A 16621-nucleotide genomic window follows, 5' to 3' on the forward strand; every position below is an offset into this window, starting at 1 on the left:
CAGAGCTAATCTGATGTTATATGGTCTCCCCAGTGATTCTGGAGCACTTGCACAGAGGAACAAAGGAAAGGTAGACATCCAGGGTGAACAGACAGGAAGATTGTGGTGATTTTTTTTTTTTTTTTTCAGAGTTCAGATATCTGTGGCAAAGGAATCAGCGTCCTAGGAGAAAAAATGAGGTATTTATGTAGCAGGATTTATAAATAAGTATCAAACAACAAGTCCAAGTTCTTATGCAGTAAATTCATAACAAAACTAACTCATTTATAATTCATTGGGTTAGAGAGGAAGAGTTTATTATTAACAGGATGCTTTCTAGATAACCCTGAATACTCTCTAGTATGGCCAATAGTAGAACACAGTATTTCTATTTCCATGCTTCTGTGTAAGCTTTGGCAGAGTACTAAATGTGGGAGAGTTAAATAGTGGGATCATAATTAATGAGCATTGATTTCCTTCAAGAAGTGTTGGTATGGCTACTAAATTAAACAACACGAGAAGCATATGAGTAAAGAGTTATGTTGCATTAACTTCAGATCCAAGGACTATCCATTTGGGTTGAAAGAGAACTGTGGCGTACATCCATACAAAAGAGGTTTTTAAGCTAACATAGATTTATTGCCAGTATTTCCATATTGCCAGTGGACAGGAACGGACAGCCTTCTTGTGAAGAAATGAAACAGAGAAATAAAGTTGGGGCTTTTTAAAAGAGACTCTTCTCTCTCCTAGTTTTCCTACTTTAAGTAGACTGGAGGGAGAAAAATAGCATTTCCAAGTAACTTAGAGCCTACACCCCTTACACAAAGTTTGGAAGAGGTACAACAGGAAAAGCTGAGCATCAAGTAAAAGTAAAGATTGCAATTTTTGCGTGCATGCTGGGTACGAGGTGCTAAGCGGCCCACCATTTTACCTTCTACCAGCACCTCCTCCAGCACTGCAACTCCGTGACAAAGCATTGTGAAGTGAGCAACGTGACTTGTCCCACCTCAGTTTCATTGAGTCAAACCCTGCAGACCTGTATCTGCCTGGCCCCAAAGCAGGACACAGACGGACTCAGCCTGCTCACCCTCACCTCACTCTGCTGGTGCTGGCAGAAGTAGCTCTGTGCAAACCAAGGGAAAGAGGGCATTATCTTTTGTCAATTCACCAACAGAGAGCCAAAGCCGGGATCTGTGCTTTGCCAATGACCTGCAGTAAGGCAGATTAATTTCAGCTCAGAAAATGCAGAAACTCTCCTCTCCCACCACACCATTAGCGGCTAATCGGCTGAATATTTAAAAATCCTCGTGTCCATAAAATTCCACGATGGAGCCGGTGACAGAGCAAATGTCGAGGTGCATAACCAATGATATTGTCAGTTGTGATTAATCAGCATCTCCAGCAGGCTTGCGGCCAATTAGAATTTACCATAATAAGGAGGTGACAGCCGGCGTTGCTAAGCGACCGCTGTCTATAGAGCCGAAAGAGCCAGACACATTTAGATGTTACTGTGGATTTCGACAGCGGCATGTCAAAACAACACAAGCGTCTGCCCAGTGGAAAATTTTACAACCAAGAACTGGGCACCGGATTGAGGCATGCCTCCCTTTCAGAATAAAATCCATAAAGGAAGAAGTGGTGGTTTGTTGGTTGTTTTTTTTTTTTTCCTTTGAAAGAAGACTTTAACCAGTCGATCATTTATCTGCATTTAATTAAGAGATATCGTGTCACTGGAATAGAACTTTGTTACTGAGTAATGGGTTCCCGTGGCTAAGTAAATGCTGAGACGTTTAGAGGAAATTAGCATCAGGTCAACGTGGAGACATTTATTTTCAGTCAGAGGTATTTATCTGGCAATGACATTCTGTTCCAGTGACTTATTTTATTATATGAAAGGATTAAAGAATAAAAGGAGGGGGGAAGGAGATGGAGAAATGAAAATAGACTGACAGCAGTTCTCGTGTTAACGTGAGAGCTGCTGACTCTGCAAATAATGAAAAGCTATGCTCCAGTTGGGAGCAATAACCTTTTCTGTACTCTAGCTCATTCCTAAAAAGGATGGAGTAAGATTTTATTTATTTATTTTTTACTTTGCTACACTTTTATATGGTGTATAGAGAGAGAGAGGATCATCTCCTCGGATGAGCTATTCTGACTTACACCAGTCTATGACATGGATCACACTGTACACTCTCAACTGGATATACTATTAAGATCTAAATAAATTGAAAAACAACAGAATTTTTAATCTATCCTTAATATGGAGTAGATGCTTACACAAAAGAAAACAACTACACCTTCTAAATCAGGAAAGCAACACTGCCTATACCTTACCTCTTTCAGTTTGGCATCACTGAAGGCTGGTGTCAGCAGGCTCCGGACATACTTCCATCTCTCATCACGAAGACAAAGGATGCTGTCAAGCATTGGCTTGGAAATCAAGTTTGGTTTCTAAGTCAAAAGAAAACATGATTCAGTTTTAACTCAAAGGCAAGTAAAGCCTACTGGAAGCTCTAGAATTTGGTAAGACTGGCCACGAATGGTATTGCATTGCTGTCCCAGGGCGACAGGGGTTCAAGTCAGTCCCAAACACCGAGGTAAACACAGATGAAGCTACAGAATATTTCTCCCTTGTTGCCTGCGTTTCTTCTTGGTCTTGTAAAAGCCCTAGGTCAGTCATCAGCTCCTTACTCAGACTGTTCTGGTTCTGTCGCTTCTGATGTTCTCCTGTGATTGCCAGCTCTCCTCTGCTGAACCCTGATTTCTTTTCTCCCTTTCTAAGGTGACTAGCAAGAGGACCTGTCAACACTCCTTCTCTGTGTGACATGAGTGCCAACATACTGCACGCGGGTGTTGGTGGGGGACACGATTTCTGGTGACAGCTGGTATGTCAGACTGTTATATGCATTTTCAAATTCTTCTGAAAATATGTTGATTAGAAAGCAAGTTTCGGTCCTTACTCTGTCTGTAAGGAACTCTCTCAGAGTGTTGCCGAATGAAGATGTTCTGGCTTGGGGTTTTTACTGCTTCAGAACTTGGTCTAACATATTAGTAGCTTAAAGCGTTGTTCCATTAAGTTCTGTATTAACTGTTATGGATTTGCTAAATTATAAGAGATCCCTTTACACAGAACAGTGATACACCAAGAAGAGGACATTTATTTATTTTTTAAAGAGAGGAAGCATGTCAACGCAATTTTATCTAGAAAAGGCCTTATAGAAAAATCTCCAAAAACTTCTATTATTTTCAGAGGTGATTTTCCTAATTGTTCTTGAAGACATCCAAAAATCAAGAGTTGATAATCTCCCTGGACAATCTGTTCCAGTGCTGGCTTACTTTCACCAAGGCAGCACCAGCTCTCTTCCTATACAGTCTGTAGTATTTGTGTCATCATGAGCAGGCATAGAAAACAGGTAATTCACTCCATGAGCTGCAGGTTGTTTTCCTCCCTGTTCACCCCAGAATGCTACACACCACAGCATGACACTGTTGACTCATGTCCTGCCTTATGGTTCAATGCAACTGTCAGACTTTTTTTTTCTGAATAACTGCTCCCTAGGAATTATTCCTCAACCTTTATCTTTGAAGCTGGTTACTCCTAAAAGTAGTATATGTTGAACTATGACTGTTCTTTTTATGATTATTTCTGACTGATCAAGATCACTTTCAGTTGTAGCTGTTTCTTTCACAGCACCCTTCATCCTTCCCAGCTCAGTACCTTCTATACAGTGTTATCACACCCAATACTGCCACCACCTAAACCATTAAGAAAAGTACTGACGAGCATTTGCAAAGTGCCTGCCTCTGGGATCCCCTTGATGCATGCCTTCATTCTAACAGTGGACAATTCCTAAACCCTTCCCAAGTCATCTTCAATCAGTATTCCTCGTATTGTACAGCCATTTCCTCCAGACAAATCATTCTAAAATTGGTGGGTGGGGATGAGAGGTGTATGTCACAGTGCAGATAGCATGTTATAAAAAGACACTCACTTGTGCACTTGAGATCTGGCACCTGCCCAGGATAGCAGTGGTTGTGTAGCCCCTGTGTTAACAGCAACAGGAGTCCCAGTACTTTCCCAGGAAAGACGCAAACCCACAAAAAGTACATGTTGGCATTCCCAACGTTATCCATTGATTCCTTTTACACTCTAACACTTTTCTGAGTCTTTACTTTGTTACTAATGTACATAAAGAATGAGTTATTACCACCCATTACACACCTGAATACCTTTTGATTTTATTGTCCCTACATGCTCTTCTTTTAGCCTTGTTCTTGGAAATCAGACCTATTTTCCACTTTATAAAAACCCTTTTTCCCTTTAGGGGCAGTGAAACGTTCATGATTTAGCTGCAGTGGTCTTCTACCGCATATCCTTAACTTTTCTGCATATTGGAAGAATTTGTATTTAATATCTTCTTTAAGAAGCTGCCAGCTCTCCTTAACACCTTTTCCCTTTACACTTGCCAGGAATCTCACCACATTGCATAAGCTTTTAAAATGCAGAAGTTCATTTTATATTAATAATAAGCAGTCTAATGCGATAGTTTTAAATAATCAGCAACATCACCCTGTGTAGTAAAGTAAAGCCACTGAGCTGACAGTACAGACCAGTTTCGAGCAAAGATGATCTGTTTTCAAATGGAAGAGTATGCAATGGGATATTAAGCTGAAAGAAGACATAGAGCCAGGTATTCTCATGAGATGACTACTCTGAGGTAAAATATGGGCACCTCTCTAACATACACAAAGCCCATTCTACTTCATGTGATAAGGAAAATCTGGACAGGCTGTCAAAGCTGAAGTAGTTTGGACTGTTTTCTCTGAGTATCCTCTTTAAATGATTATCTGTTAAATAATTTTTTTTTACTTGGAGAAAGTACCAGGCACAAGTTTTGCTCCACACTTATTGTGCAATGTTAGGGAAGCTTTTTACACTAAATCTTAGCTCAGATGGTCACTAAATAAGTATTCCTTTTTTCTTTGGTCTTTGGCTTCAAGCCTAGAAGACGAGACTACAGAGCCTCTGAGCACTTACTGATGCAACTGAAATGAAAAAAGAAAGAGAATATGATTTGATCACACAAAATATATTGACCCCAGAATAGGTCATCAAATTGGGCCCCCAAATTAGCAAAAACTTCTGGACCCGTGCTTTAGTCATCAGCCTTGCTCCTGATTTATGAAGCGGAGATACCATATCACCTCTTCTGAATTGCTACTAACACATCAACATTTCTGAATTGCTCAGAAAAAAAAGTGAAAGAATGGAACGGCACCTCCCACAAGGAAATGATTGATTGGTTTTCCAAGCAAGATTTGAGTTGTGTGCAGGAACATAAAAAGGAAAAAGGAAAAAAAACAGAGAGCAACACTTGGAAAAGTATTTTGCGTCCACTTCTGAACTGAAGGCTGCCCAATCTGTGCACTTTATAAGACAAATCTCCTTTGGAAGACAAAGCTCCACTTAGATAATAACAGATGAGATATAAATCTGACTGCATTTGACTTGAAAGCAAAGCCTCTTCCTAAAACCAAACATTCCCCCCTAAAAATGCTCCTAATTGCATGAAGACTGTATACAGTGCATTCACAGAAAGGAGACTTGTTACAGAACAGGAAGCCTGTTAACCAAAATGCTATAACTATGACACTAACCGCAGCGTTGCCTTTTTAGCACTCTACTTTATGTCAGCAATGCTCACTTAGCACATTTTTGGTATGTATAGCATTACACATATTTAGATGCTGCAAGGAAAGAAACACAATTTTGGCCATAAATTACTTTATTCTGTCTTTTTAAATTGGGTGCTCAAATACATGTTTGTGTTTATTGGAATAGCATCAGTGTGACTGACAGCAGATAGCAGATTTCATTTATCGGGTTTTTCTTGTAATTTCTGCAAACATTTTTTTCATAATTGCATAACTTGTGTTGTGGGTTCTTGGAGCAGGAATGAAAATGAATTTGACATGACAATGATCTTGATGTATCTTAGTGAAAGATGCAAGCGTTATCTCCCTCCAAATAGACAATGTACGAGCTGTATGTTACAATTCTTGATCCTACAAAATTCAGTAAAACATATTACCATGGAAGGTAGCTGTAATATCTTCAGGGGTAGATTTTGTTTTTAAGGTGGGGAAGGAAATTGCTTCTAAGTCAAATGCAATCCGACTCATATTCCATCTGGCATTATCTAAACAGCCAACAACTGCTTTGTGAATCCTTCTCCTGTGTAATCAACCATTTTTGACCTCAGTACAGTAATGCTGCTCGAAAACTACTGGCAGCATGGTAATCTGCTGCAGCATATCCACACTGTGCTACTGAGTTCCCACAATCGCAGATATGCTACGAGAAATAACAAAACAAAAACAAACAAACAACAACAACAAAAATTGCAGGAATTTGCTTTCAAACATCCTTGAAAGACCAGCACTTTTAAAACAGAAACCAAAGCTTTGCAGATGAGCAACATCCTTGTAATTGATGCAAGAATTCCCTTCCCATTAAGCTGTTCCTTAGGCTGACCCTTCAGACCTAGTTATTGGCTTGTTCGTCCCCGAGTCAATTTGGCTTGCTGTGTATTACTAAATAATTCAAGCCAACAACTCTTTGGCTCTGAGGCCAAGTGGTACAGCACACCTCCTGTCCCCAAGGTTAAATCACTTTCCTGAAGAGAATGGCCGTATCCAAACTGCTTATTGGTAGCTATGCGTGTTAATCTCTTGAACTGTGCCCAGACTGTGTCTGGGGGAGACTAATCAATACGGGAAAAACCATGCTAAGAAGTGCATGGACATCTGTAGGACCTGCTCATGCACTAATACCCCAGCCCTATTTTTTTTTCAGGTTTATTACTATAGCCTTGTGCAATTCAAAAATGATTTCTTCTCTTTTTTTTTTTTTTGAGTTTATCACCTAAAGGTTAGGGCTGAATCACTGGCAGCCAGTGGTGACTGTCTGAAGCAGCAGGAAGGGTAGCATCACAGCAGGAAGGGTAGCATCACCACAAAATTCCCTCAGAAATCTTTCCTCATGGTTGGCAACAAGCAGAAGAACACAGCCATGCACTCTTAAGACATCCCAAAGAGATGAATCTTCAAAGGACCTTAAAGGCATTGCTGAAGACCCTTAAGAACCTACTAGCTCCAAAGCCCATGTAAACCATTCATGCCTATAGAACCAGTTGCTCATCTGCTCCACAGGCATAGACAACACAGCAAGAAATGAAACTGTGAAATTGAATCTCAGAAACTTAATCATTGTTTACTGTTCCCGTGTTCAGAACCAATAAAAGACGATCTACTTCTGGAAGTTATCTTCAGCACTGGAATCCAGGTGAGATTCAGACAAGGAACTAAGCTCTGGAGCACTTAACATCCCAAATCCTAACAGCAAATCCAAGAGTAATTTTGGCATTACTGATAACTAACAAACACTATTTGCCTTAGTGCTAGTATTCAGCTTTCTTCTAGCCCTGCAGGTTTTGGAGAATTCAACTGTAAATGAAATCCCAAACTCTATACCCAATAACAACCCTACAACCCATGCTGACAAAAGCCATTTGCTCCTCTCACTTTCAACCTGTGCTTGTGGCATTGCAGTATTCGGGGTAACATCCAGTTGTAGGACCTCCCTCTGCTCCTTGTCCCTCTCCAGAACAATTCTGGGATGTTTTCTGAATACAAGGTATGGTCCTTCTCCTAGCCCCTCAGACTTACCAGGCAGTGTCTGTGATAGCTGTATGGGGTAATAGGGTTCAGTTTTTCCTCCCTGGGTGAGCTCCAAAGCCCACGTACAGGAATAAGCAGCAAACAGCCCTCCCACATGGGTAGACTAATTTGTTCATTTCTTTATTTTCAAAGGTCTCTTGTTAAAAGCGCACTTATAATTAGGACTTGCCATCCTGTTTAAGAAACCGCATTTTAAAATTTAATTTAGTGAGAAATCAGAGAGAAGGTTAGTAGCAAAAAATGTAAGTTTCTATCCACATCCCTCAGACATGACTTATTTATAAATCCTTTTCGTATGATTACTTCCTCAGTCCTGTTTATGCCACCTGATTGACAGGTCACCACCAGCGGTTCAGCCAGCAGGTGGAACCAATAAGCACATGAGCTGCTCAGATGGAATTTCATCCAGGCAGCCGCATGACACTCAATGACCAACCTAATACCTCCTCTTAAAAAAATAAAAACAAACATCTCACCAAGAAAATAAAAAAGAGATCAGAGAGTTTACTCTCTTACCAGGTCTGGAGTAAATGCACCATGAAAATGAGTCTGCAGAGGATGCCTCCAGATTCCTTTGAATTTGTTTGGTGATTTGTAGGAGGAAAGCCATAGTCAGCTCTCTCTGCATTCATGACATTGTAAAACATATTGTGTTCCACCTGAACCAGGAGAGTACAGTGATACATGCTGATACACAAAACAAAACAGAGTTGTTTTATGTCATACACTCTAGTTCATTACTTGTTACATCTATCAGGTTCATTCTTACACAGAGGTAATAGACACGCCTAACTTTTCATACATCAGATTTTCTCATAGCTGGAGAAAACCTCAGCTCTTTACCCGCAGATCACAGCCATCACAGAGGGCAAAGGCCATTGAGCCCTGTGTCCCAGTGGAAGCGACTGCTGGGTCCCTCTCAGGCCTCTGCTCTATTTGGAGCAGTCAGTTCCTTCTTGCCCAAAAAAGCACTGAGCACACACTTTTTCACCCCACAAGCTGCTTGAGACCATCATTAACTGTACTGAAAGTCTACTGCAGTATTTTCCCTTATAAAAGTCCATGTCTGAGTTTACTACCTGTGATTTAGAAGGTCATGTCACGGTTGAAGAAAGAAAAAAAGTTCATGAAACTAACTCCAAAAAGTCAGTGTTGTTTTGCAATTTCATAAAAGTGTCTAGTAAAAGTTTGTAGTTCAATTTGCAACCAACACAATTCTGGAGAAGGATAGAAAATATCCATGTATTATGCGTTTTATTAGGCTTTTAGGTGTTCTTTGGTCATTATGTGACTTCAAAAGAGTGTTACAACATAGAATCGGTTGGAGTGATTGCAGCAATTGTCTTCCATTCTACTACACAGACACGACTATACAAAATAGCATCTCTGAGTCCATTCCTTTGTTTCCAAGTTAGGATTTTCAACAACTGACTAATGGCTACTGTTCATCATTACTCATTGGAAAAATGGCACAGACAACATCAGCTTACAAGTAAATACTGGCATTTTTCCTGTCTGTGGCAAGATGCCCGGAAACATCTGTTCTTGTCTTTGCAAACATTCTCTTAAGTCACGGTTTTGTCAATAGAAACCAAAGCGAGTCATTGCTATGAGGTAAATATAACCATTCATAAATGCTAAAATAAACACATATGGCCTCCTACAGTCTGACCTAGACCCATGCAAGTCACACGTCATTTCATTTGTTGGTGTAAACAAGATCAAAATTAAGCCCACACCTTCATCAGTTTGTTTATAGGGGTCAGTTTGGATACCTGGGGTCAAAGTAGTCAAACTAAAGAAAAAAGCATTTACTTTTAATTTATTAGAGGTTTTGGTACTATAAGCACATGCAGGTTGTACTAGAGAACCTGTGCTCTATACTCAGCTTCTGCTGAGTTCTGTTTTCCAGCCGATGTAACTGGATTTAGTGTCATATAAAGTCATAATATTAATAAAAGCCTCTCTTTTTTGCAGACTTTATCTGAAGGAAAAGTTGAGGATCAAAAGTTTTCTTTCATAGATTGTAAGGTAAACTGGGAGAAAAGTAGCTCCCAGTAATTTTTGTTTCAGTTATATCTCCATGTTTTCAATCATTCCTGTACAAAGAAATAAATGATGATGCCCATAGGAAGAAAGGTAAAGAAATAAGAAAAATGAAGAAGGAATGATCCATCACAGCAGGAGTACAGGCAAGAGGAAGGGCAGGGGAGAAATACTTCTAAACCTCCTGTCCTTTCCAAGGAATAGTTAGCAGTAAATAGAGGCTCTAATTACAGCATTCAGTCCTCATGCTTCAGTCCCAGTTCTCCAAGGTCTGTTTACATATAAACTATCATTAAATAAAGAAAAAGAAATAATATTCTGCAGTTTATCTGAAACCTTGTCCTTTGCAATCAGCAATATTTTGAAACAGTATCTGAAACCTTGGCCTCCCTGAATAAAATGACTGCCCTATCAGGCTGAAAAGATGCACTGACTTCTCTACCATGGATGCCAAGGACTGCATGGAAAAAACAGAATTACTTTCATATAGAAGGCTGCAAGAGCATCTTCCCCAAGAGTTGCTAGATAGAGCACTTCCCAGAGAGATGAGATGAGCACCTTGACATGACTTCCAGCAGAGAAAAGCATGAAAGCCTTTTTCTTGCACTCTGGGCAGCTGCCCTTGTCACTGGGGACTGTATAAAAGGGGCCCAGCATCGTCACCTTCTCTTGCAACTCAAAGAGAGTTGTTTACTGTTGCTACATTTTTTTCAGAGCCCGAACTACAGGCAGTCTCAAAGCATGCCTGTGAGGTTCAGCTCCTCTTGATTCATCATATTCTTAGGTCACCCATGCTGAACACAAGATAGATCTCAAAGTGCACCAAAGTGCTTCTGACCATACTGAGAAAAAGAATTGCGGAGGCCTGAGAAGCCTTGGTTGAAATTGCCAGCCCCAAGGGGTTCAAGGCACTTCCCAGCATTACATACAGCTGAGCAAGGGTTTTAAGGATCTATGTTTTCAAAGCTCCTTGAATGATAGCTAAATGCTTGAGACTTTCTGACTGTTATCAGAGACAAGCTAGCCAGGTGAAGGGGAGACTTTCACCAGCAGCTGACAGTAAAAATATTATTTGTATGCTAAGATTTTTTTTCAGAGCAGAGCATATATTAAAAATGTCAATTTATTGCATTTAACATCTTACTGAAAATTTTGGTTTGCATTCTTTCACTCAAAGGTTATAATATAAAGTAAAATTATAAACAGGGCACCCAGCTTAAAATCTCTGAGCACTGAGAAACACTAAAAAATACACCGATAATCAGTAAAGTATATTCAAAATCTGACAGTCCTTTGAAAGGGTTTCTATCACTGTTCTAAATTTCTAAATAGCATCTACAAGTTGTTGACTATTTTCATATTTCCTATAATGCAACATCCTGATATGCAAAATACACTTCAGTCTCATTTACCTAATCCAAAACAGAACATTTGGAGTCAGTTCTTCAGACCAATGTGTCCAATGTGTGCAAAACAAATCCAGAAAAAAGTATTCCATCTTTGTTTCCCTGATGTCAAAATGAAAAACCAAATGCAACATCAAACAAAATGAATAAGAGGTTGCTTGCAAAGGCTCTTCATGGCTTTAAAAAATGCAAATGAGTTCAAGATGCTACTTAAATCAAACTACTGGAAGAAAAGGACTAGTAAAAATTAAGTGTGGTTGCAACCTCCAGCTCTGCAAATCCAAAAGCCATTGACAGTTGAAGTTAGTGGGCTGTGCTAAAGGAAATACCACTCTGCACTTGCTGCATTCTCGTGCTCTTTCTCTGAGCATCTGCTACAAGTCAGGCACAGTGCTCCCTCGCCCAATATGATACTTTTTATGTTAGTTTTCCTTTGAAAAGTTGTTCAGAAAGAGAACTCCAGGTCAGCTGTGATGGCAGCACGACAAGCTGTCAACAAATCACATTTGCAATATCCGCTTAACTGAAGAATTTGAATTCCCTGCCTGCCACTTCACAATTGTTTCTAATTACATTAAGTGAATATTTACACATCAGGGAGAAAAACAAACTTTGTATATTAAGATCTCCACATCTATCTGTCAAAACACTAATGTGTTTTCCTGATAGCAGTAGCTGTTTTAGTTCCTCGTTTATTTGTCCCTCAAGAAAAAACGGGCTATAAAACTTTGTAAATAGTTGTACAGCTACTTTCAGGATTTTATCTTCCAAGATTTCACATTTGTGATTATTTGTTTGGTTTCAATCAAGTGAAAAAAAAACCAATCCTAATTTATCAAAGCATGTCGAAGCCTGCTGGTAGGAAACAGCATTTGTTCATTTGACACTCAAATTAATTTAAACACATCAAGAATTAAGTGTTTGTCAAAAGATAATTTCAACAATAAGAAAGTCCTATTGCGTACAGATAATATTACAGGACATATAGTATTAGCATGAGTTCCCTCGAGCTCACGATTTCACTACAGCAGTCTCACTTCACAAACAACCTGTAGCCAGATTGTTCCTCATATTGTTCTTGTTGGATTTCTTCAAGGAGAGCAGTTAAAATGCTCCTCTGAGTATCCACAAGTACCCTGTTTAAAACAAATTAACTGTGTCAGCTACTTTCACATTCTCTAATGTACTACACTGTAAAGGCAAGCAGCACGGACTAGGAAACATAAAGCACATCACCATATCTTGTTACCTTAAGAGTGCTACGACAAGATAAAATGAAGCAAACAAACAAAAACCAAACCAACCAAACAGAAAACTCAACAGATTGGAGCTCCCACCCAGAGATCACCAATCCCTTTCCAGCAAAACAAGCTGTCTTCAGGCAGTGCAGCTTTTTGGGGGCCACTTCCACTGCAAAAGGTTGCACACCTGCAACCTTTTGCTGAGTAGTAACCCCAGGATAGGTGGGTGCACATATAAAAACAACAGGTAACTTGCAAAGAGTTTGCCATAGTCCTACCTGCTGAGAGCAAGACAGGTTCTACCTATGCATAGGAGGAGAGAGGCCTTGCTTTCCAGAAGCCCATGCATCAGTGATATTGCCAGGCTGCAGACACAATATATGTGCCTAATACTTCTGCTTGTTATCAGTCACTGAACTTCCAAGTACATCTTTACAGTGGTGTGAGAGAAGGGAAGCGACAGGTTTGTAGTCTCCAGTCACCAGTATTGGCCAGCACAAGAACTGGTTTGCTATCAGTACAGCTGCTTCTCCCATATCTGAGGTCAGTGCTGAATCCCCCCAGCATCCAATAACTGGATAAATTAGAGGAACCTGGAAACTGAAAAAACATGCCTGAAACCCTGGTAAAACTTTCCCTTAGAATAAATCCTAACACTGGGGCCAGCCTAAGATCTTACAGCCAAAACTTACTGTGCCGTGCCAACATAATATAAAAGCCACCACGAGTGCCAAGGGAATAGCTGAAAGAAGTGAGGAAATGAGAGCTGTCCCACTTGACCACTGAAGAGGGAAAAAGCAAGGCCATGCCATCCAGCAGCCAGGGCATCCAGGGAACATCAGACCTGCCACAGCCAAACACCACTGAAAGAAGGGGACTTGCTCCAAAAACTTACATTACTTACATTAAACAAAATAAAACCAAAGCTAGTTAGAGAAGCTTAAAAGAGCATGCTTGAAACCTGGAAATATTGCAAAATCAATTTGTTTTTTCCGTGTTTTTTGGAAGAAAAACGGAAAAAAGTTCCAACACAATTTCTTGTTATATATGGTTTTGGAACAAAATAACCTTACTTTGCAAACTGAAACAACTGTAACTTTTCCTTAAAAGCTTTAACTGCAATAAAATATTCTAATCAACCTTTCACTTTTTATTTCAGCTTCTGACTCACCTAAATCAGTCACAAAAAGAAACTTCTATTTCACACACATTTCCTCATAAAATCTCCAGAAACATTAAGGGCAATGGAACATAACTAGGTTGCTCTGAAAGTAATGCCTCCTATTTATTTCCAAGGAAACTACAACAGATACAAAGAGCACAATAACATTATTTGATTGAGCAAATTCTCAGCTACAAAATACTGTTTTTCCACATAGTCACCACCATTAGCTGTGCATTTTTGCTAGCAATAAACAAGAGCCTACCCACTACACTCATAAAAAACATGCACCAGCGCAGGTGACCCACTGTTCCACATCTGCTATGACGGTGCTGTTTCCAGGAAAACATTGCCCACGCAGTCCATCATTCCTTGGCCCAAACAGATAAAAGTCAGAAGGTGCCGAATCCTGACTGGGTGTAGTAGGACAGTCCAGCCAAGAGTGAGAACGTGCTCCATGGTCTTCAAACCACTGTCAGGCCTGGCATTATTATGCTGCAAGAGGAAGGTTGTCTTCTTCTCAGGCCTGACTCTGGAAGTTTAGTTTGGTCAGCGTTGCGATGTAGCTGTCAAGAGTTGACGATTTGGGTAGGTTCCAGAAAATCCAGAAGAATCATCCCTGCCCTATTCCAAAAGACAGTGCACATTACTCACTGAGGACTGCATCTTGAACTCTTTCTTTGATGAGTCATTCATGTCACCACTCCATGGTCTGTTGTTTTGACTCCAGCTCATAGTGGTGACATCACGTCTCACCAACAGTAACAGTGCAATCCAGGAAACTTCGGCCTCGTATTGGTTCAATAGGGCCTGACAAACTTGCATACGGTGTTCTCTTTGCTCCTGTGAGAGCATTTATGGGACCCAGCTGGCTCAAATATATCAATGTTGCCACTGTCGTTTCCAGTGCATCGAAGCTGATATTCAGCTCCATACACAGTTCCATGACTGTAACACACCAATTTGCATAGATGAGCTGATGGAGACACTCTTTATTTCATGGTGCAACAGCTGCGCATGGCCATCTAGAATGTGGTTTGTCTTTCCTCTCATTGTCACCATTGCTGAAAGGCAGCACCTACCACCTCACTGTGTTCACATCCACTGTTTGGTCTCCAGAAACATTCAGCAAGTGTCCATGAATGTCAATGAGTGCCATTTTTTTCTGCATGAAGTAATTCAATGACACACTTTTGCTTTACACACACTTCCACATCAGACACCATTTTGTTAGAGTGCCCCTCTGCTACCAGCAAAAACTATCAGAATACTGGTGGGAAGATTCATATCACCCACATCCACCTCAGATACCTCGGGTAGCATAATAAAATAGGAGGCATTACTTTCAGAGCAGCCTCATTTATTTTTTTTTTTTTTTAATTAACACTGGAAATATATCATGCCATGTATTCAACCTGCAGTTGAGTAAGATTATATTAGAAAGAAATTAAAACAGCAAAAGAAAGCATCAAAGGGCTTGCAAATCTTAGATTCAATGTGGCCTTTGTATTCCAAAGCATATGCAAAAATGAGCCCATTTCTATATACGCTATTTTTCCCCATGGGATCTCTATTTGATTTTGCAACTCTAACAGTCAGAAAAAGATAAATTTCTGAAAGTTTTTAATGTTACAGATAAAAAAATCTTCCATGTAAATTCGATCAGTCACAAGCTCAAGGTCCTCAACCTTTGGACATCCAGTTCACATGACAACTTGTAGAAGAAGTTACTGATCTGTAGAACCATGCCACCAGAGAGTGATACTTGCAAGTGAGTTTCCTCAGTCTTTAATAATTTTTATTGAGTCTATATTTACTGAAATTCTTCAGGGGCTTATAAACTTAAGCAGTTTGGTTAGATTTTCAAAGTGGTTTTTATATCCAGCCCTTACACCAGAGAGATCAAAGCCAAAGTCAAAGAAAAGGACATTGTGTTTATTTTTCCCCACAGTGGATACAAAGCCCTATCTTTTCTCTAGGCTTCTGCTCCAAAATGCCAAGATCATCTGGACAGAAAAATTCTAAATGGGAAAAAAAAATAATTGAAAGAGTTAATGTTTGACCGATTTCTGGAAGGTAAATATTGTAACAGAACACGGTGGGCAACGTTTATTACAGATATCATCTCTGCCTCTCCTACAGACAGCTTCTTTGGAACTGATAAAATACAGCTTAAGACCCGGTGCCATTAAAATGTGAGTGAAGGTGAATGACTGGTTAAACTGGGATGCTTCTTAGCCATTGTTAAATTATTCAGAATTATTTTAGGAAAGCTGCATAAAAAGTGCAAGAATGCAGTTTTAGCTTCATCTAAATGCGCATACTGAAAATGGAAAAGGAAATGGTGAAACTGTCCTTTGCAATTGCCTTGAAAAGGAAAAAAAAAAAGAATGTTTCATGCATCTCAAACTTACAGCTAATCTGGCAGAGGAGAACAGTGCAAGACAGTTCTTGTTTTTACAAATTATCTCCCCAAATCCTTTGTGCAAGAGCAGATGTGAAATAAAAAGTAGAAAAATTGCACATCATTTTAGTAAAGACAGCAGTTATTTTCCTGTCTATTGCTTAGCACTAGTGAGAAGAGACTGGCAGAAGTAAATAATTAGCAAAAACAAACTACCCTTTTCTTTTGCTTCAGGACAGCTGCTTCCTGATCTGTGTGTAATACCTGTAGCTGCATGTGTCTGTGCACCTAAACCAATTTTTCCTGAGCCATCACTGAGCCTTGAGAAAGAGTGGAATCAACACAAAACCGGCCAGCAGGGCTCAAAGCAGCAAGCACTTTTTATGCTGGAGAGCAGAGAGTCAGCCCCATATCACTAAGACTTTAATTTTACACCCATCCTCTCTTTTCTACTCATTGTGGGGAACTTAAAGCTAATAAGAAGTGATGCGTCAGGACGCAGCACTTGCAAGTGCCCTGCAACTTTCCTTGCTCACAGTCAGGAGCACTGTGAGCAACCCAGTGCTTCCCTGGCACCTGCATAATGCACTGCTGCATGCTTCCTTTTGAATGCTCAGCCCAGACAACTACTTGCTATCAACTA

The 16621-nt window shown here is 39.9% G+C and overlaps 1 protein-coding gene across 3 annotated transcripts in view; it reads right to left on the reverse strand.

Moving 5' to 3' along the window:
* The window catches only part of TBXAS1 (thromboxane A synthase 1), a 244181-nt gene that overhangs the window by 101633 nt on the left and 125927 nt on the right, over nucleotides 1–16621 (reverse strand). For all 3 annotated transcript variants that reach the window (XM_031589765.2, XM_090143922.1, XM_090143912.1), the window contains one exon: nucleotides 2314–2430. In XM_031589765.2, the coding sequence (XP_031445625.2) occupies nucleotides 2314–2430 (117 nt within the window). The remainder of the gene's footprint in view (nucleotides 1–2313; nucleotides 2431–16621) is intronic.

This window comes from Phasianus colchicus, chromosome 1 (assembly GCF_987193195.1).
Source record: "Phasianus colchicus chromosome 1, bPhaCol1.hap1.1, whole genome shotgun sequence".
Lineage (NCBI taxonomy): Eukaryota > Metazoa > Chordata > Aves > Galliformes > Phasianidae > Phasianus > Phasianus colchicus.